This window comes from Bison bison, unplaced genomic scaffold, assembly GCF_000754665.1.
Source record: "Bison bison bison isolate TAMUID 2011002044 unplaced genomic scaffold, Bison_UMD1.0 scf7180017864464, whole genome shotgun sequence".
Lineage (NCBI taxonomy): Eukaryota > Metazoa > Chordata > Mammalia > Artiodactyla > Bovidae > Bison > Bison bison.
This window is the reverse complement of record NW_011495025.1, coordinates 6,958,768-6,981,022: the sequence shown is the minus strand read 5'-3', so window position 1 is coordinate 6,981,022 and position 22,255 is coordinate 6,958,768. Positions and strand designations below refer to the sequence as shown.

The 22,255-nt window shown below is 34.9% G+C and overlaps 1 protein-coding gene across 2 annotated transcripts in view; it reads right to left on the bottom strand.

Moving 5' to 3' along the window:
- Positions 1–22,255, bottom strand: part of NCAPG (non-SMC condensin I complex, subunit G) — a 76,990-nt gene that overhangs the window by 24,798 nt on the left and 29,937 nt on the right. The window contains exons 1-13 of one of the 2 annotated variants that reach the window (XM_010860211.1): positions 21,979–22,199; positions 20,652–20,858; positions 19,999–20,227; positions 17,897–18,042; positions 17,529–17,613; positions 16,355–16,547; positions 15,727–15,876; positions 10,915–11,055; positions 10,233–10,356; positions 8,268–8,357; positions 7,771–7,950; positions 2,767–2,877; positions 446–565 (exon numbers count right to left, since the gene is read on the bottom strand). In XM_010860211.1, the coding sequence (XP_010858513.1) occupies positions 446–565; positions 2,767–2,877; positions 7,771–7,950; positions 8,268–8,357; positions 10,233–10,356; positions 10,915–11,055; positions 15,727–15,876; positions 16,355–16,547; positions 17,529–17,613; positions 17,897–18,042; positions 19,999–20,227; positions 20,652–20,858; positions 21,979–22,089 (1,887 nt within the window). In that variant the 5' untranslated portion in view covers positions 22,090–22,199. Of the gene's footprint in view, positions 1–445; positions 566–2,766; positions 2,878–7,770; positions 7,951–8,267; positions 8,358–10,232; positions 10,357–10,914; positions 11,056–15,726; positions 15,877–16,354; positions 16,548–17,528; positions 17,614–17,896; positions 18,043–19,998; positions 20,228–20,651; positions 20,859–21,978; positions 22,200–22,255 lie in introns of those variants that run through there. The other variant, XM_010860212.1, reaches the window with a different exon arrangement.

The following is a 22,255-nucleotide window of genomic DNA, read 5'->3' as shown; positions in this document are numbered from 1 at the left end:
TATTAGTGATGTCTTTCTGGATCAAACTACTCCCACTCCCTATTCCCAGTCTTGATTTCCTTCCTCTGCTTTTTTTCCATCTGACATACTATTTACTGTTTATTTTCCACTGTGTATTTCCTCTGAAACTTTTATCTTGTGTTTTTCATTACCTATTTTATTTTTTCCTAAGTTAGAATAATGCAGGGCATATTATATGCACTCAATATAATTTGCTGTATGATTAATTTTAAAATAACCTTAAATAATTGACATTTCATCCTCTACAAAAGATTTTTAATAACAGAAAAATCAAAAGATTAAAAACTGAGTTCCTAAAAGTCATCCATCATCAACATCAATAAGCCCTGGAATAGATTAAACTTATAATACTAGCACATTCAGACATATTGAGTATTTATTTCAGTAAGTATAATCAAGATTTTAATCACGTGATAAATCTTACCTGCAAGAGTAATACAAAGTGTTTACTTGCAAAATCCTGATTCTGCAGTCCACAGCATCCCAAACACAATACAGCCAAATTTCTTACTACAGGATGAACATTTATTATTCCAGGAAGAATCTAAAATGAATTAGAAATTAAAATAATTTTGACTAGAGGAAAAAATTTAAAACAGTATATTAAAAAGGTGGTCAAAATGAAAATTTCTGTAAGACCTCATACATCTACTTTTTCCTCATAGATCTACATTTCCATATATAGTCTATTAACTCAAAAAAGTAAATAGTAAATAGCTAAAACATAAGAATACAGTCAGAGCAAAATATAGTCCTTATATTCCCTCCACCTGACAAAACTGATTCAATGGCTTCCTAGTGCTCAAAGAGACATATTGTGTCTCTTTGTGTAGTCCATATTGTGTAGTCTTTCCCAGTATCATCTCATACCACACTATCCCTTGCTCTTGTTTATTCAATTGATCTGATTTCAATGTCTCCCAATAGGTGCTATCCACTAGGGACATAATGCAAGTCACATATGTCATTTTAAATTTTCTAATAGCCACATTACATTTTATTCCAAAATAAATAAACTATTATCAACACATGTAACCAATATTTTAAAATCAAGATAATATTTTTAGCTGTGGTTTCAAAAATATTTTATAAAAGTGAGATAACTTATGTTGCTTGTACTAAGTCTTTGAAACCCAATGTATTTTTACATTTATAAATATATATATATTTAGAATAGTTTTTAACAGTCACAGGTTTTTAATATCCACATGTTGCTGGTGGCTACAGTATTCACAAGAGTAAATCTACCATTCTTCCCTTCCTTTTTCACATACTTAATGTGCCCACTCAAATATCACCTCAAGGTCACCCTCCATGAACAGATGAAACTCATTATCTTAAGTTAACATATGACCATAAAGCTTTTCTTCATAGCAATTATCAATGGCATAAGCTTTCACTTGTTTATTTGATTCATGTCCCCTCTCACTTGACCAAAAGATCTACCAAGGGCAGTCTACATGTGTTTTGTAAATCATGTATACTCTATCCCCATACTGAATGTATAGTACATAATACACTATAATAAACAATATTATTTATATTTATTATAAAATTATTAATATTTACTTTCATTTTTAAAGCACAGTAATTCCATTAAAATATTATTACTCCTGTATCTAAATACCTTACTCTTCCAATCTTTAGACAGATTACTTTTATATATTTAAAATCATTATGACCATTCAATTTTGTATTCTTTCTCAATATTGTATGTGTTTTCCCACACATACATATGTCTTTGTAACTATTGTTTCAATTGTGTAGTTAATTATACCATAATTTATCATTCTCCTGCAACAGAACCAGACATAAAGCACACAGCAGAATTTTAAAATATCACTTTTCACTAGAGACATCTTCTTCCTTAAAATTAAAACTAAATTCTGGAGATTTAATAGATCTAGTTTTAATCAACTCTGGACTGTTGTAAATAATAATCAGATCTCTTTACTATATTGACAAACTCATGACAATCCAAGGAACTAGATTTTAGATCACAATTGTTGGCTGTTTTTCACTAATCCCAAGTGAAAAAACCTTGGGGAAAATCCTGGAAGAGCTTGGATACATTTAAAATTTGCTATGGATAAGCAGCAATATTAAAAAAATACTCTAAAGCTGCATGTCTAATACCATCACCATTAACCACGTGGCTACTGAATATTTGAAATTTGATTTGTCCAGATCGAGATGTGCTTTAAGACTTAGTATGAAGAAAAGAACATAATTTTTATATCGACTAACTGATGAAATTATAATATTTGGGGTATATTGAGTTAAATATATTAAAATTAATTTCACGTTTCTTTTTAATTTTTAAATGCAGCTACTAGAAAATTTAAAGTTAACAGGTGGTTTGCATTATATTTCTATCAGACAATGTTGTTCTAAGGCTTGCAGAATTTATATCCCTCTCCTGAGTAAAATGGAGATTACCTATGAAGGGTTTCTTTAGTAAAAAGTCTCTTAAATATGCAGTAATAAACAAATTCCTTTCACAAGGCTTACAATGTAACTTTCTCAGTCTTTCTACACGGTAAGATTCTGGTACTTTAAATATTACTATTGTATCTCAGTATTCCTTACTATTCAAAAAATGAAGATATTCTGCATCTCTTGCCAGTATAATTTTTTCAAACTTTCTAAAAGAATTATAACTTACATACCAGGTCTTTTACATGCATTATCTTAATTTAATTCTCACAATATGAAGCAGCCACTACATTATTTCTTTCAACATACCAAAGATTCAATGATGCCATCCATGGTTGCACCTATACCTGTTGAAGTGGACATCTGCTTCAATAGTTCATAGCATAAAATAAGACACTTCTGTAGGGTTTCAGCATCATTCTAAAACAAAACACAAGATATTCTGTGTTAGTAAGAATATAGTCTGCCCACCTCTCAAATATTTACTTTCTTAGAGTTTTTTTGTCTAAGACATGTCTCTATACACATTCCCTGAACAACTTTAACCATTCACATGATTTACCATTTATGAGCTAGTTCAACTATTTTCTAAAGTTTCATTTTCATATAGAAAACTGCCATAAGACATTTCCTCTTGTACGTCCAACAGGCTTTTTAAACTCAAAATGGCCAAAAGGGAACTAATTATTACCTACATCCCTCCTCCTGAGCAACATCCATAAACTGCTGCCATCTACCCAGCCATCCAAACCAAAAGACCTAGGATACACTCCTGACTCACTGCTCTCCCTGTTACTAATTTCAAAATATGTTTCAAATCCATGACTTCTTTCCATATCCCCCATCATCATGTTCAGACCACAATCATCTCAATACTACATTACTCTAAGTCTTCAAACTAGTATGTCTGCATGAAATGAATTTCCTGAGTAATAGTGATCTTCGTAAGACATAAATCTCATTTTTAGTTCTACACCATGATCTTTAAAAGGTCAATGTGGTCAAACAGATGCCAAGAGTAAACATCGACATTTTAAGAATCACTGAGCTAAAATGGACAGGAATGGGTGAATTTAATTCAGATGACTATTGTATCCATTACTGTGGACAAGACTCCCTTAGAAGAAACACAGAAGCCCTCATAGTTAACAAAAGAATCTGAAACGCAGTACTTGGGTGCAATCTCAAAAATGACAGAATGATCTTGGTTTGTTTCCAACGAAAACCATTCAAAATCACAGTAATCCAAGTCTATGCCCTAACCACTAACTCTGAAGAAGCTGAAGTCGAATGGTTCTATGAAGACCTACAAGACGTTCTAGAACGAACTCAAAAAAAGATGTCCTTTTCTTCATAGGGGATTGGAATGCAAAAGTAGGAAGTCAAGACATACCTGGAGTAACAGGCAAGTTTGGTCTTTGACTAGAAAATGAAGCAGGGAAACAGCTAAGAGAGTTTTTCCAAGAGAACGCACTATCATAGCAAACACCCTCTTTCAAAAACACAAGAGATAACTCTACATATAGACATCATCAGATGGTTGATACCAAAATCAGATTGATTAATATTCTTTGCAGCTGAAGATGGAGAAGCTCTACACAGTCAGCAAAAACAAGACCGGGGGAGCTGACTGTAGCTCAGATAATGAGATCCTTATTACAAAATTCAAACTTAAATTAAAGAAAGTAAGGGAAACCACTAGGCCATTCAGGTACGACCTAAATCAAATTTCTTATGATTATACAGTGGAAGTAACAAGTAGATTCAAGGGATTAGATCTGATACAGAGTGTCTACAGAACTATAGGTGGAGGTTTATAACACTGTACAGAAGGCAGTGACAAAAACCATCCCAAAGAAAAAGAAATGCAACAAGGCAAAACGGTTGTCTGAGGCAGCCTTACAAATAGCTGAGAAAAGAAGAGAGAAGTGAAAGGCAAAGAAAGGGAAAGACATACCCAACTGAATGCAGAGTTCCAAAGAATAGCAAGGAGAAATAAAAGAACCTTGTTCAGAGAACAATGCAAAGGAACAGAACAAAAGGACAGAAAACACTAGCAATCTCTTCAAGAAAACTGGAGATACCCAGGGAACATTTCATGTAAGGATGGGTACAATAAAGGACAGAAATGGCAAAGACATAACAGAAGCAGAAGAGATTAAGAAGAGGTGGCAAGAATAAACAGAACTATACAAAAAAGGTCTTAATGACTGGGATAACCACAATGGTGTGGTCACTCACCTAGAGCCAAACATCCTGGAGTGTGAAGTCAAGTGGGCCTTAGGAAGCATTACTATGAGGAAAGCTAGTGGAGGTGATGGAATTTCAGCTGAGCTATTTAAAATCCTAAAAGATGACACACTGTTAAAGTGCTGCACCAATGTCAGCAAATCTGGAAAACTCAGCAGTGGCCACAAAACTAGAAAAGAAAAGGTCAGTTTTCATTCCAATCCCAAAAAAAGGGCATTGCCAAAGAATGCTCAAACTACCACACAATTGTGCTCATTTCATAAGGTAGCAAGGTAATGCTCAAAATCCTTCAAGATAACCTTCAACAGTACATGAACCAAGAACTTCCAGATGTACAAGCTGGATGTAGAAAAGGCAGAAGAATCAGAGATCAAATGGCCAATATCCACTGGATCACAGAAAAAGCAAGAGAATTCCGGAAAAACATCTACTTCTGCTTATTTGACTATGCTAAAGCCTTTGACTGTGTGAAGTATAACAAAGTCTGGAAAATTCTTAGAGATGGGAATACCAGACCACCTTACCTACCTCCTGAGAAACCTGTACGGAGGTCATGAAGCAACAGTTACAACCAGACGTGGAACAATGAACTGATTCAAAATTGGGAAAGGAGTACATCAAGGCTGTATATTGTCACCCTGCTTATTTAACTTCTATTGCAGAGTACATATTTTGAAATGCTGGGCCAGATGAAGCAGAAGCTGGAATCAAGACTCCCAGGAGAAATATCAACAACCTCAGATATACACATGATACCACCCTAATGGCAGAAAGCGAAGAGGAACTCAAAAGCCTCTTAATGAAGGTGAAAGAGGAGAATGAAAAAGCTGGCTTAAAATTCAATATTCAAAAAACAAAGATCATGACATCCCATCTCATTGCTTCATGGCAAACAGATGAGGGAAAAATGGAAACAGTGACAGACTTCTATTTTCTTGGACTCCAAAATCACTGCGAATAGTGACTGCAGTCATGAAATTAAATTAAAAGACACTTTCTTTTAATTTCATGAAAAGCTATGACCAACCTAGACAGTGTATTAAAAAGCAAACGTCACTTTGCCAATAAAGGTCCACCTAGTCAGAGCTATGGTTTTTCCAATAGTCATGTATGGATGTGAGAGCTGGAACATAAAGAAGGCAGAGCACTGAAGAATTGATGCTTTCAAACTGTGGTGCTGGAGACTACTCTTCAGAGTCCTTTGGACTGCAAGGAGATCAAACCAGTCAATCATAAAGGAAATCAACCCTGAATATTCTTTGGAAGGACTGATGCTGAAGCTAAAGATCCAATATTTGGCCATCTGATGTGAAAAGCTGACTCACTGGAAAAGACTCATGCTGGGAAAGACTGAAGGCAGGAAGAGAAGGGGATGACAGAGGATGAGATGGTTGGATGGCATCACCAACTCAATGGACTGAGTTTGAGGAAACTCCAGGAGATAGTGAAGGACAGGGAAGCCTGGCATGCCGCATGCAGTCCATGGGGTTGCAAAGAGTTGGATACAATTTAGCAACTGAACAACAACATGATCTTTGGGTAAGGCACAATTTTTAAAAGATCGCTTATACAAGGCCTTACATGAATTGGCCCTTAATTTTTCCCCCAGGTTTATCTCTTACCTCTTCCCGTCAATTCTATAGTCACATGGACCTTAAGTTTTTTTAACATAACAGGTACTCTTTAACTTCTGGGCCTTCACATATGTCACTCCATCTGCCTATAACATTCATCTAACTCATTGCAGAGAGATGATAGAGTTCAGTAAAAGCACAACGAAAGCCACATGCCTGGGTCTGAATCCTGCCTCCACCATTTACTATCCATATAACCTCAGGCAAGTTACTTGCCTTCTATAAAATGAGGATAATTGTACTAATTCCACTAGGTCATAGTGAGAATCAAATGAATTCACACTCATGAAAATCCCTGCCCCCACAACACACACATACAAAAGAATCCTGTAACTACTAACTTAAAAATTATTTTTCAAATCTCAAGTTTAAACATTTATTCTTCTGGAGAAGTCAACACCACACTATGTGGTTTAGATGCCTCTCCTATCCTTACCTGGCTATAGCATTTATTACACTATACTGTGATTATACTGTAGCAGATTCATAACCCTTAAATAGGACAAATGAACACAGAAATGGTCAAAGCAAGTAAAGTTAAACAGATAATATTAATCATGACAGATCACCTTAGTTAAAATTTCTCTAATTCAGATCTGCAGTTTATATCTTTTCTCAGTTTCCATTTTCAATTTTTGCTTTAAATTTTCTCCTCAAATTTAAAAGCCCATTGAATTTGTCAAACAAAAGAAATAACTATTAACCATGAAAATAAAATTCAGGCATATCCATTGGGAAGGTGGGGTGTTAGAGCAGGGAAGTCTATGGCTACAGAACTCAATGACATAACTCACAAAACTCCCCTGTACAGCAAACTCTTCTCTATCCAGCTTTCTCTTCATGAGAATAATCAGAGGCCATTACAGAGTACTGAGAAGAGTTGCCCATGCTATACAGCAGGTTTTTATTAGTTACCTAGTTTATATAGTATCTCATTTAAAATAACAAAGTTACTTAGCTTTTTCTAAAACCAAAGAGTAATTAAACTTTAAAAAATATGTGTAACAGTATTGTTACTATAGACATTCTTCTCCTAGCAGTGGAAAGATCATGAGTCTTCCACAAATAAGGGAAACATGCATTTTCCTTTTCTAAATCATTCAAGACAAACTAAAACAAAAAACAAAGTGAAGGAAACCACTGGAAGGCAATTTTCCTTGGCAAGCAAGAAAGACTTTAGATCCTAGGGATTAGCATGACAAGGGAGCAAATCAAATAAAGTCCTAGCTATAATAATTAAAGTTCATTAAAGCTTTTTGAAGTCCAAAACAGAAAGGAACTGGCAGAAAAATATAATTTTCATATTATTTCATGGTACTGTTAAAAATCCTTCCAAAGGGAATATATTCTGGCAGCTAAATTAAGCAAACAAGGTTTAATTATGATAATTAATAGCAGCTGAAATTTACTGTAAAAAAGTTATCTATACCTTCTCTATGTGGACTTCTTTCATTTCATGTTGCTCTGTCTCTTTCAAAAGGTTTATTTTGGCATCCTCTAATGCTTTTATTTCTTCTTTTAATTCTGATGCTCGATGAAAATCCTGTAAGGTAATGCAATTTTCCAAAGAGTCTTTTGCCTCAATAAGTTTAACTTTTATTTCGGCCATCTAAGAAAAGATATAAATTGTATAAACACCAAACAAAAACAATTAATACAAAATCTGTAGCAAACTAAACAGCATTATTAACATCTCAACCATCTACAAGTTTAATCAGTCGGGCACATACAGAAAAAGTTGTAGTCTTCCTGAAACAGACTGGAAAATCTTTCAACTCACATAATCTGATAACATCTTGATACTCTCATAGTTTAATAGTTAATCTATAATTTAACTTTGTGAGAGAAATTTTGAAAATGTACAAGAAATAAAAGACTTGCACACGTACATTCTAGTCAAGTATTTCTTTGATTTAGAAGAGTTACCTTAAGCTCTTTCTTTCTTGCATCAGCTGGATCATTATTAACAGCAACAGTAACAATGGGTGCCCGAATCTCTGAGATAATTTCTGTAACCTGATAAATTATAATTCAGAATAAATGTTTTAATATATGTTATACAACAGAAAATGACATTCAACTGTTACAAAAAACTCCAAACAGTATCCACAATCTTTTGAAAAATAGAGCAAAACATATAAGCAAAAATGGCACACATTCTATTTCCTACACAATTTTAGAAAAAAATGACCAAACAATACATCTGACTAAAAAACTCTTAATATGGGAAGGTAAATAGGCATACAGACACTGAAGATAAATTCTCTTTCATACAATGCTTAGAAACAGAAAAAAAAATGAAAAAAGCCTGTAATCTTAGGTACCATAAAATTAAAATTTTCTGCCTCTAATCCTCAACTCCCTCTCTTGTTAAGCTACAATGGGAGTGGAACACAAAAATAAGAATACTCGTTAATTCTTCCTTTGGGTGCACGAGGCAGAATGACAGCAAACTAAACACTTTCCTTTCAGAGACACTAGGCACCAGAGTTGGCAGATTCAGGAAAAAGTTGCATCCCTAATGAAGGTACATTAAACAGGTGCTGTATAACCACTAATTGGCAATGTTGTAGAAGGAATTTATATATTATCTGTATAAGGAAGGGCTGGAAAAGACAACCTTTGAATAACTTGTGATTTACAATTTTATGAAAATCAATGATACAAGTCTGTTTTTTAGAATACCCCAGAGAAAAATAACAGTACTTGAAAATAGTAATATAAATTTTAAAAAATAAAATATTTTATCTAAAAAAAATATACTTATTTTTAAGATACTTATTTATCAAGCACTTTACCAAAAATAAAGATACTTATTTACCAAGCATAAAATGGGAAATGAACCCAAAGTGAAGAGGAACTAAAGAGCCTCTTAATGAGGGTGAAGGAGGAGAGTAAAAAACTGGCTTAAAACTCAATATTAAGAAAAATAAGATCATGGCACCTGGTTCCATCACTTCATGGCTAATAGAAGGGGAAAAGGTGGAAGCAGTGACAGATTTCCTTTTCTTGGTCTCTAAAATCACAGGGGATGATGACTATAGACATGAAATTAGAAGACAACTACTTGGTGGGAAAGCCTTGACAAACCTAGACAGTATATTAAAAAGCAAAGACATCACTTTGCCAACAAAGGTCCATATAGTTGAAGCTATGGTTTTTCCAGTAGTCATGTGCGGACGTAAGAGCTGGACAATAAAGATGCCAGAGAGCCGAAGAATTGATGCTTTCAAACTGTGGTGCTGGAGAAGACTCTTGAGAGTCCTTGGAAATCAAAATCAAACCAGTCCATCTTAAAGGAAATCAACCCTGAATACTCTTTGGAAGGACCGATACTGAAGCAGAAACTCCAAAACTTTGGCCACCTGATGTGAACAGCCAACTCACTGGAAAAGACGCTGATGCTGGGAAAGATAGAAGACAGAAGAGGGCGACAGAGGATGAGATGGTTGGATGCATCACCGATTCAATGGACAGGAATTTGGGCAAACTCTGGGAGATGGTGAGGGACAGGGAAGCCTGGTGTGCTGCATGCAGTCCATGGGGTCACTAAGAGTCGGAAACAACTTGGCAACTGAACAACAACAAATGTATAAATTCAGCTGGCTCTCAAACCTAGCAACCAATGCCTATGCCACGCCTTCCCTAAACTGCTCCATTTCGAACTGAATCAACACAATGACAGGCACAATAAGAGAAGAAAAGAAATATTTTTTAAAACGTGTGTGTGAAAGGGACTGGGTTTTAAGAAGTTCAAAAGCTTCACAGAGACAAAACTAAAACAAAAGCAATTAAAGACAAATAAAGCCAAAAGCACTGAAAACACAATTAACACTCAATGTTATTGACCAAAATCTTTTATTTCTATCACCAATGAAGAAAATTACTTACAATTTGTATTCTCTTATTATCATCTATAATGATGTGGAGCAGTCTTTCAACAAGAAAAGAAATTAGGGATATTGGGGTGGTAGGTAGAGTAAGAATCTCCTGTAAGATACCCAGTAGTCGTTTCCTAAATTCAAGAAGAATTATTTTAATTTCAATACAAAAAGAGAAACACATTATATTTCAACCTATTCTGCAGACTTAACTTGTCTTAATTCTTTTTTATATTTATCTTTAGGTACAAAAATATATGTATAGACTTTAAGCCAAAATTCACATTCTGAAAAAAAAAATTTATAAATGACCCTAATAATCTTTCATAAATCAACATGATGAAATGACAAAATACCATGTGATTCAAATAATTTATACCATATTTATTATAGAGAGGACTAATAATACTAAGAAAATTTTAAGCAAAAACCTGCAACTTTATTGTTTATTCTGATGAAACTGAATTAGAAACTCTTATTTCCATATACATATAACAGAGAAGAGAAACAGAGACAGTACATATTTTCACTTATATACTCCATATATGTATTATATATACAAGAGGAAAGAAAAAACTTCATATAATATTTTAGAGACCTAGGTTAAATACATTTAATCATATGGTAATATGACTGTATTTTAACAAAGACTATTAGAGCAAATTAGAACAAGAGTTAACATTTAAATGTACCTTCCTCCTTCTTCACTGGTATCCAAAGACTTGATAATTAGAATTAATTGTTGACCTATGAATTCTTTTGTCATCAAATTGCCAATATAAGAAAAATCACCTCTCTGTTCTTCAGTAACAACTGGAATGCTTTGAATATAACTAAAACAAGCACAATAAAATGTAGAATTTGTTACAAAACATTGAACAGCTCCCCATTAAGTGAGAAAAGGATCATTTTATACCCTTATCAGTCCCAAGATCTATATATGGACATTTTATACCATGTGATACTAATGTGATTTAGAAACTAAATTCTATGTTATTGTCATGAACTTTCATGAACTTACTGGCTTGATTCAAAAGACCCTGGAAATACATTTTCATTAAAAATACATTTCCTATGGGAAATTTTCAAAAGGTACATATTTATATCTCTTAATATAACTAATTATTTCAATGTCACTAGTATTCTCAATTAGAAAGTTCTAAATCTCTTCTTCAAAAATACAATTATTCAGAAAGAGCCTGTCTTCCCTCATCATCCTTAATCATTATTTTGTTTAAAAGAATAATAGTATAAATAAAAATTATGTTGTTACCCATGAACACAATGACCTTTGAAAAAAACTGGAAAAAAAACTTCATGAATTTGTATTACCTTGCTTGAGGGCTTTCCTGGTGGTTCAGACGGTAAAGAATCTGCCTATAATGCAGGAGACCTGGGTTGGATCCCTGGGTCAGGAATATCCCCTAGAGAGGGAAATGGCTATCCATTCCAGTATTCTTGACTGGAGAATTCCATGGACAGAGGAGCCTGGTGGGCTACAGTCCTTGCTTAGGGTCCTATTAACCACTATACTGTTCTTATTCTAGTATAATTGCTACCAAGCAAGCACTGTCAACCACACTTTTACTTTTACTGTGTGTGTGTGTATGTGTGTGTCTGTGTGTGTGTGTGCTCAGTTGCTCAGTGGTCTCTGACTCTTTGTGACCCTATGGACTGTAGCCTGCCAGGTTCCTCTGTATACGGGATTATCCCAGCAAGAATACTGGAGTAGTGGGTTGCCATTTCCTCCTCCAGGGACTTCCTGACCCAGGGATTAAATGTGCATCTCCTGCAGCTTCTGCATTAGCAGGCAGATTCTTAACCACTGAGCCACCAGAGAATGAATCCCTTTAATTTTTTACTATCACTGCCTAAATTAGTCATTTACAACCCGCACCTAGGTAACATTCAAGAGCTTACCAGAAGTTCTTTTTTTCCTGTGGGACAAAAAAAAGCTATTTAAAAGCAAAATAAAGAAAGAGTTTAAATAGATTATGAGTTTAAACTTACACAACTAGGTGCCATTAGGTTGGAATTTATGAAATGACTCATTAGAAAAGACCCTGATGCTGGGAAAGACTGAAGGCAGGAGAAGGGGACGACAGAAGACAATAGTTGGATGGCATCACAGACTCTGTGGACCTGAGTTTGAGCAAGTGCCAGAAGATGGTGAAGGACGGGAAGCCTGGTGGGCTGCAGCTCATTAGGCCACAAAGAGTCAGAAACAACTGAACAACAACAATGTAGATGAAAAATGTGTCATTTTAAACTGTCAACAAAAATCAAGTTACAGATACTGCAGAATTCTGTATGACAAATAAATGAAATGACTCATAAAATTACAGCCAAGAGTAAATAAAAGCTCATCAATCCACAGCAATGATATTAGGAACTTCAAACCTATCAGCCACCTTTTGGAATCTGGCAGGAAACTAAGCAACAGCTACAAAACTGATAATTATCAAAATCTATAAATCAGTAGAGTTGCTGATTTCTGACAAGCTAAAAAACCTTCACTCAACTTTGGATCCCTCCTTACTTTTTCATCATAGCATTAAGATTTTGGGTATCTTCAAAAATAAATTTAGAGTAGTTATTTCATTAGTAATTACAAATCCTGAACTGCATAAATAGAACTTAAAATGGACCCAGCGCTTTTAATTACCATGAAATCATCTATTCTCAATCATTTTTACAGGTAATCATTGTAATGAAGAGACCACTCAAGAAAATCTTTTCTAAAACTAAGAATTTATATTTAAGCTTTCTAAAAACTGTATGTGTCCCTTTTCCTTACTCAAATTTAATAAGCCTCATTTAACAGCCCCAATCTCTCTCTTTATGTGAACACCTCAATTAACAGGAAATTGTTTCCTATTAGCATTCAGAGTCACTGACTCTTCCTGTTACAAAATGTTACAAAATGCCTGAAAATTTGAGATCAAGAAACAACTTTTCCATTTCATTTTGCTTCTGTTCCTGAGAAAACTATTCCTATCTAATGACATTGCTCCAAAAAGAAAATCATCCTGTTTAAGTATTATTTCAATAATTAAATATAATCTTTAAATCTTTTCATAAGTGAAAAAAACAAGTTGATTCAAGTAAATTAATTAAAAACTTACAAAGCGACAAAGGATATATAAAAATCACTGATCTCTCAAAGTCAGAAGAACTGAACTCTTCACAAGAATTAATCTGTGAAGCAGTCTTTGAGATGTTTTCTCTGTTATTTAAATATTTAACATATCCTCATACTTTCTTGTATTTTCTCAATCTATGAGCATTTATTACTTTTATGTAAACATGTGTTATTTAACACTGCATTAAAAACACTCCTTTTGGCCCTTTGCTGTTCACCTGAGCTATCACAACATAGTTAATCGGCTGTTTGTTGTTGTTCGGTTGTTCAGTTGTGTCCGACTCTTTGCAACCCCATGGACTGCAGCACACCAGGCTTGCCCTGTCCTTCACCATCCATATCCCAATACAAAATAAAAAGTTAAAAAAAAAAATCATTTCTTTTTGGAACATTTCAACATGGCCCAAACTGCATTATAATGAATATTCCAATTAAAGCCTGAAGTAATTACCATTAAAACTCTAAGCAGATTCCCACGTTTCTCATGTTACTATGAGTTCAAGCTCTAAGTCTTCATATTGGCTCATATTTAAGATATTTTTAAGTTCAATGTTTTGCATACAAAATTCAAACACATTCTTAGCTTTGCTCTCTAACTTCTATGTGGAGCCACTATAAGCAAAAGCTTTCCTGGTGGCTCAAATGGTAAAGAATCTGCCTGCAATGTGGAAGACCTGGGTTCGATCCCTGGGTCTAGAAGATCCCCTGGAGAAGGGAATGGCTACCTACTCCAGTATTCTGGCCTAGAGAATTCCATGGACAGAGGAGCCTGGTGGGTTCCAGTTCATGGGGTTGTAAAGAGTCAGATAGGACTGAATGACTAACACTTTCACTTTCATAAGCAAAAGCATAATTCTATATTCCCCCCAAAAAAGAATTCACACCCATAATTCATGCTGTATGAAAAGCTTTTTTAAAAAATGCATCAAAACCAGGACTTCCTGGTGGTCCAGTGGTTAAGACTCTCTGCTTCCAATGAAGGGGGCACAGGTCCACTCCCTGGTTGGAGTGGATCCAACCAGATCCCCACAAGGTGCAGTGAAAAAAAAAAAAAGGGAACCAAAATCATGAAGTTAAAAAATCTACACACCAATATTCATTAAAAAATATATATATATAACCTTTGGCCCAGCAATTCCACCTCTTGGAATCAACTCTACAAAATCCCAAACAAACATAAAAATGTAAAGAAAGTTTAAGACACCTTTATCAGTGAAAACTGAGAACATCCTAAATGTCCATCAACCATCAAGAGAAGAGCAAATTAAATATTACCACCATACTATGAAGTGACATGCTGTTAAACCTGTGATAGATTTGCATCTACCAATATATAATGATCTCATGTATCAGTAGTTGAAAAAAAAGCAAAGATATGTATAGTCTGTGTTATAGTGTTAAAATTATGCATTTAATGTGTGTCTCTAAATGCAGAGAAAGAGGGTTTGGAATTGTATGCCCCAAACTGTTTAGATATCAACTCTATGGAGATTGAGGAATTAGGAGATAAGAGGAAACATATTTATTCTATGTACTTCTGTATTTGAATTTTTGACAATGCATTCATGTTTTACTTACACAAGTTTACTTGTATAATTGTAAAGTGATCTAAGTAGAAATCAGGATAATTCAAATAAATAAAAGATATTTTGAAAAAACTTTCTAACAAACAAAAAGCCAAACAGTAACAATTTTAATAAATACTAAAACAGGCCACAGGGATCCACACAGTCAATTGGAAAACTATTGCTTGCCCATGCACCAGATCCAGCCTGTTTCTTGTTTTTATACAGCGTGAAAGCTAAGATTTTTACATCTTTATATGACATACATATAAATACATAAGTAAAAATATGTACATGTGAAAATTACATGAAATTCAAATTTTAGTGTCCATAAAAGTTAATGAAAGTTTTATCAGAAAACAGCCAGATCTATTCATAACATATTTTGTGGCTGCTTTTGCAGAGTCACAGCAAATTGAGTCACTGTGAGAGAGACAGTCTGGCCCACAGAAATATTTACTAAATATATTTACTACCTGGCAGTTAGAAAAGGTTTGCCAACAAATTTCAAAAGGGAGTACACCATTGTCAACCTTACAAAAAGTGTTCATCATCACGTCTGAACAATTTTAAGAAAATGTCCCAAAACATACTGACTTTGGTCTTTTAGTATACTGAGCAGCACAGGATATTCTCTAGAGTTTCAGTGTGCATACCTATTTTTCCTTGTCTGTCAAAAAAACTGGATTTTAACTTATTCTTAATCAAGCATGGCTCTGAGGGAGGGGGCTGGAAAGTTAACACACAACAACACAAGTACAACACAAGCACAGTCCAAACCGAAGGAAAACTTTTACCTCAGTAAATACTCTGCATATACTACAGGCTCTGGCAAAATCTGCTCTAAAAATTCTTCACCTTCTTCTCCTTTTGATTTCAAATGTTCACAAAGGACACGCCAATACAAAGCAAATTCAGGAGTTAATGTATCTGCTGGAATCAATTTCCTTCATTTAAAAAGCAAAGAATAAGATATCTTAATATCCAGTGAATATTTGAACACAAAAAAAATTTGAACCGAGTAGAAAACTGGGAATAAGCAGCTTTGATTTATAACCACCACCTCTTTAATTGCAAAGTCATTAATTTATCCACACAAAAAAGAATGAAGATAGTTAGACAAAAAGGAAAAAGAAAGACTCAAATAAGCAAACATAATAGGGATGCATGCTGTTGGACTTTTCATGGTAGGCCTAATGCAAACATAAAAGTAATAAAACAAAACAAAAAATGGAAAGTAGTCTAAGTGGTGAGTTCTTATATAATGAGGAAAAAAAGGGAAAAAAGACATTCACCAGAGCAAAGAAAACCTAAGAGATCTCAGTAAAAGATGCCGATACAATCTTAAGTAATGGTAAAAGGGACTACTTTTAAGTACAGAAGTTCATCAATTATCATATTTCAAATAATGAGAACTTTATATACCTGCCGTCATTATTTTTACAGATTTCTGCCAGTTCATTAAGAGGAGTCATGGAAAACAAGGCATTGAGAACAGAGACTGCTACTTCAGAAGAATTTTCCACATCCAATCGATGAAGCAACTCTAATATATTTCCTTCAGTAAAACGTAACCAGCCTTGGAGAAGATGCTTCTGCATTGCTTGTTTCACAGCATCTGTTAAGTCATTGGAAACATAGGTGAACCAAGTTCCCCTCTAGCTTCCATCTCCTATATTTTTTGTGCTTTAATTAATTTTTATCAGATCAATGTTAACATTTAAGTCGATATTTACTACAAAAGTGAAACCAGACAGAGACAAAACAAAGCGTACTAAAGAAAAAATTAAAAGAATGATATCACAAGTCACTATGATCCTCATTTTCAAGTGAAAATGGAAAAGATCAGAACCAAATATATAACCACTACCACAGCCTAATATTTGTGCATTCCTTCTTTCATTGAGTTCATTGGGCTTCAGATGTTAGACTATATATAATACCTATTATTTCACTTGTTGCCTGACTTCATGTATTATACAACTGATATTTGCAGTAGTGAATCATACAGGCAATATCACTGAAAAACCTTATTCTTAGTTTTTAAAGTCATCCTAGTTATTAGTCCTTCAAACTCAGGTTTTCTTGCTGTGGCAAAATTAAGCCATTGGAGACTTCTCATGGGGTTTGGAAATTTAAAATATATCATTCCTCGTATCACTGCGGTAAGTCAATTCTCCAATTGTAAAAGAGAAAAGGTGGGAAACAGGGAAATTACATTGGTCTGACCATTTCTACTTGTTTTAGATGTACAGAACACATTCATAGCAGGATATACACAAAAGGGATAAGATAGCATTTTTTTTTTAAGAGAGAGGGCTGAAAAAGAGATTCTGCCCTACTGCTGACGTAGGTTATTTTTACAGCCTTAAACTCTAGTTTCTCCATACACCAAACACAGAAAAAAACAAACTGAGCTACTTCTAAGAACCAAGATCTTGAAAAATTTCTTCTATACAATACACCTAGATAAACTTTGACAGGCTGTGGAAATGATAGATTTACCTGATCTAATTTATTAATAGGACACTCTTTCCTAAACCTTTTAGTTTGACCTCAAAATCTACTAAAGTTTTATGTATAAAGATGTTTAAATTACCTGATCGGTCATTGAGACCTTGTTGAAGGAGCATTACTCTCTGAGCAATGGACAGAGCTCTCATGTGAACCTTTTCAGCTAAAACCTTTAAGAGACAGTAAAAAATGGCCATTAAACTCAATATAATTTATGCATTTTATAACTAGTAATATCTCCTTCACCTAAGAAAATTATCTACAATCTCCAAAAAAATTAATACCCAGCCACACAATAATGCGATAGGATTCTACCTAAATTATTTATACTCTGTCCATAAAAATCTCAATTGAAGAAATTGTTACATGCCAAATATTTTTCAAAGGTATTTTAAGATTATGGCTTCTTGTCTTTTTAAGAACAGGTCTACACAAGACACTGGACTTATTTACCTGATAAGCCAGCTTTCTGACAGTTTCTTTCACATCCTTGGTGCGCCCAACAATTTTTGGCAAAGTCTTTGCTGATGGCGCAATACATGATAACACTGCCCGCCTAACTTCTGGATTTGAATCATTTTCAATCAAAGTAGCATATGCTAAAAATAGAGTAATAATTTTAGTACAGCAACAAAACATTTATTTAGCCATAGTCATAAGATAGCCCATATTTCATAATCTTTATAATGATAAAAATACTATATTTTAGTCTTACACATTTAATTTTAGCTGAAGATTCTTTTCTGCCAACATCCCTTGAAAAGGACAGAATGAGAAAGCAGTCAATACACTGGTCATAAAGGCTAAAACTGAAAACAAATAATCCTAAAAATCATGAAAAATCCATCATTCAGATTATGTCTTTGCTACTCAAGATTTAGAAAAAAGTCTAAGCTGGAAGGCAGTTTATTTTAAACTAATATGGCTTTTATAAAGAGGTCATTGTTTTAATTTTTAATGAACCTAAAAAGAGAGAACTTCTAGTTTTACTGAACAAAATTCATTTCCTGTATTTAAATACTTACCTCTAGATTTTCCTCAGCTTTATCATCAAGTATATGTTAACTATTAAACACACATATTTTACACATTATTATGTTCTTCATTTAATACCAAAAAATAGCAACTACCACGAGTTATTAAAATTATAAAGATAGTAACAGAGACAAAGAGAAAAACAAATCAGAAGAGTTCCCAAAAGAAGCCTAGTCATACATAAAAAAGTGGAATACGACTCTCTTTACAAGCCAAGGTAAAGAAAGATTTCTTAAATAAAATAAAGTACAAACCATAAGAGATTGGTAATTTTGACATTAGGAATTTTTCCAACAAAAGACATAGTGAAGTGGTGAAATAATCCATCTAAAGTAGGAAGATCTACAATCCATATAACCCAATGGTTTCCCTTCAGAATATATAAAGAACTCCAATTAATAAGATAAGTCAATAGAAAAATGAGCAGAACACATTAACAGACATTACACAGAAGAAATAAAATTGGTTGCTAAATATTGAAAAGATGCATAACAATGACATGATACATATAACCAGATAAACAGAAATTTTAAAATATGACAATACCAAACATTGGAAAGGATAGGGCTCAATGAACACTTTTATAGTTATTGGAAATATAAATTGATAAACTGTTTTGTAGAACACCTGCACCTTATCCAATAAAGCTCATGACATATACCAACAAGTCAACCCTTAGGTATACATCCCAGAAAAATTGTGCACCAGAACCCATGTATAAAAAAGTTCATAGCAACAACACTGTATTTTAACAGGGGAAAAAAATGCAAACAACTAAAAGGTCCATCAATATCAGAAACAATATAATTGTCTTATACTCATACAGCAGAATGTTATAAGTCAGCAAATAAATATATCAACATGGATGAATGTTAGAAATAATGTTGAGAGCACAGAAATATATAGTATGATTCATAAAACATACAAAATGATAGAAAAACTTCACATTATTTAGAGGTATATACATGTGGTTGGGCTTCCCAGGTGGTAGTAAAGAATCTGTCTGCCAACGCAGGAGATGATCCCTGGGTCAGGAGATGATCCCTGGGTCAGGAGATCCCCTGGAGGAGGAAATGACAACCCACTCCAGAATTCCTGCCTGAAAAATCCCATGGACAGAGGAGCCTGGTGGGCTACAGTCCATGGGGTCTCAAAGAGTCAGACACTACTGAGTGACTGAGAACACACACACGTGTATAACTGTTCAAACAAACAAAAGGCAAGAGAATAATTAAACAAAAATTCAAAATAATCATTAATTCAGAGGGAGAGTGACAGAACTGGAGTGGACCTAAGATAAGCTTCAAAGGTACTGATGATATTTTTTCTTTTTTTTTTAAGTTGGATGGTGGCTACTGGAGTTTAAGATGTTTCTTAATATATGTTTCAAAATCATATTATATATGTGTACATATATATGAACTATACTCTTCCATAATACGTCATAATAAGAAAATTCATCTGCTGAGAATTTAACAAAATCAACGAAACTGAAAAAGGATTTAGGGAGCTATACATACCATTAACCACTGGGCATTCATCATCTTTGGGATCCTGAAGGCGTGAAAGAGCAAGAACTGCCTGTATCCTTACATTTGGAACTTTATCTTTCAATCTAATAAGCATGGCTTCATTAATTTTATCAAACAAATCATCATCAATTTGGGCATTTTCTGGCATATTTCCCAAGAGCTTGTTTATGAGCTGGCACGCTCTAAATCTAACTGCATTGCTGTTTGCTTCATGAGACTAAAACAGAAACAAATCAAAATTTATTCCAAGTCACATACCATTATTAACTTGCAAAAAAACCTTGATCCATAGGCATACTAAATACACATTCCATACCACAAAGACTCAAAATATACATAGTCTAAAGCATTCACTAAATTACAAAAGCATATTCATTCCTCTTTGTAGGAACTCTCACTTCTAAAATAGAGAACCCATTTAAAACAAATGTTTATAAGAATTGGCTTAGAATGGTTATTAAAAATTTAATGCAGAGCTATTTTTAAAAGTCCACATTTTAATCTTAACGACAGCTCTAATATTTCCTTTACATTTCTCAATTATCAGATATTTCATTCCCTAAGATGCACAAACTCCTATGGCCCTTTTAAAACAGCAAAATTTTCTATACTATTCTCCTGAAATTCTAGTTTTCCTATACCTTTAATAGAAAAGTAAGCAAATAATTTAAAATGCCACCATCCTCCTCCTCCTCTTCATCATTTTCCATATCTGATTGGTGAAATGAAGTAACAAACTTTGCGGCAAATTCTATTACTCTTTCCACAGCTGGTTCTCGTTTATAGACCACCATAGCATATTTAAGGTAATGAACAAACTCCTCATGAAAATCTGTTTTGTCATCCACCTGAAAGAGAAAAGAAACTGCATGGATTAAATCCTTTTTTCTCAACATTACTCTAAAACGCTGAAAACACCAGCCCTACCACAAACTAAAATCATTATTTAGTAAACTCTCATTTATCCAAACCATCGAAATAAATCTGCACAAATCTCTCTCTAGAGAAATGTACTTCTCCCAGGAAGAAAACAAACGTGAATTTTGACAGTGAAAAGAATTCTTCCGATATTTTTTTCAACACTCTTTAATTCTCCATATGATGCCTCGGTACCAGTTTAGTAAAAATCTGCTTCTTTATGAACAATCCAAAATCAATAACAGCGTCTGCATTTTACCAAATTACCTTTAATGTGCGTGGGCGAGTAGTCGCTGCAGTTGCGTCTGACTCTTTGCGACCCTATGGACTGTAGCCTGCCAAGTTCCGCTGTCCATGGAATTCTCCAGGCCAAGAATACTGGAGAATACCAGGGCAAGAATGCCATGCCCTCCTCCAGAGGATCTTCCCGACTCAGGGATCGAACCCGCGTCTCCTGAGGCTCCTGAACTGCAGGCGGATTCTTTACCGCTGAGCCACAGGGGAAGCCCTTAATATTACACAGCAATCCCTTTCCGATAACAATTTTCACATCCTGTCTCATATCCTCAAGCCCTATTATACTGACATAATTTTTCTAGCACCTCAAGATAATTTATTTTCCAGAAATCCATTGTCCTATTCGTCTCAAGGCTTCATTCAAAAGGAAGCAAACAGTATTTACGTGACTAGGAAGAGTCTGGTGCTAACAATTAATTTGCTAATTGGTGATTTGATGCAATTTCATTGTGGCGCGAGGTTTAAGTAATTAGATGTGGGCGGTGACCAGAAGGACAACAACCGTTGAGCCACCGCGTTCAGGACCCAGGATGCAGCCCTACACTAGGTCGCCCCGGTGCGCGAAAACATTTCTCTTAGATTCGCCGCCAGAGAATTAACGGTCCACGCCGTAGGCCTCTTCGAACCGGGTCTGAAAGGTTGAAGAGCCTAGAGTCGTGGCGAGATTAGTCGGGAGGGTAGCGGGAAGCCCCTGGGAGAGAGGCCGGGGAGGGGAGAGGCGGGGGGCTCCGGACCGCGGGCGGCCGCGCTTACCGAGCCGTAGGTGCGGTTCAGCGCCACCACCAGCTTCGCCTGGTTCTGGTGAGGCTGCTGCGCCAGCTGGAAGGCCTCCTTAATCAGCAGCAGTCTCTTCTCCTTCCCCATGGCGCCAGTACCCGGCCGAGACAAAGCCTGTTCACGTTCGCCTACAACTGGCCAGACGGACCACCGTCCGCATCTCCACTGGGAGGCAGACAGTCGAGGGCGTGGTTACCGCCAAAGCGTTCAAACAACTCCCGCGGGAGAAGGAAATACCGCGAGACTACCGCGA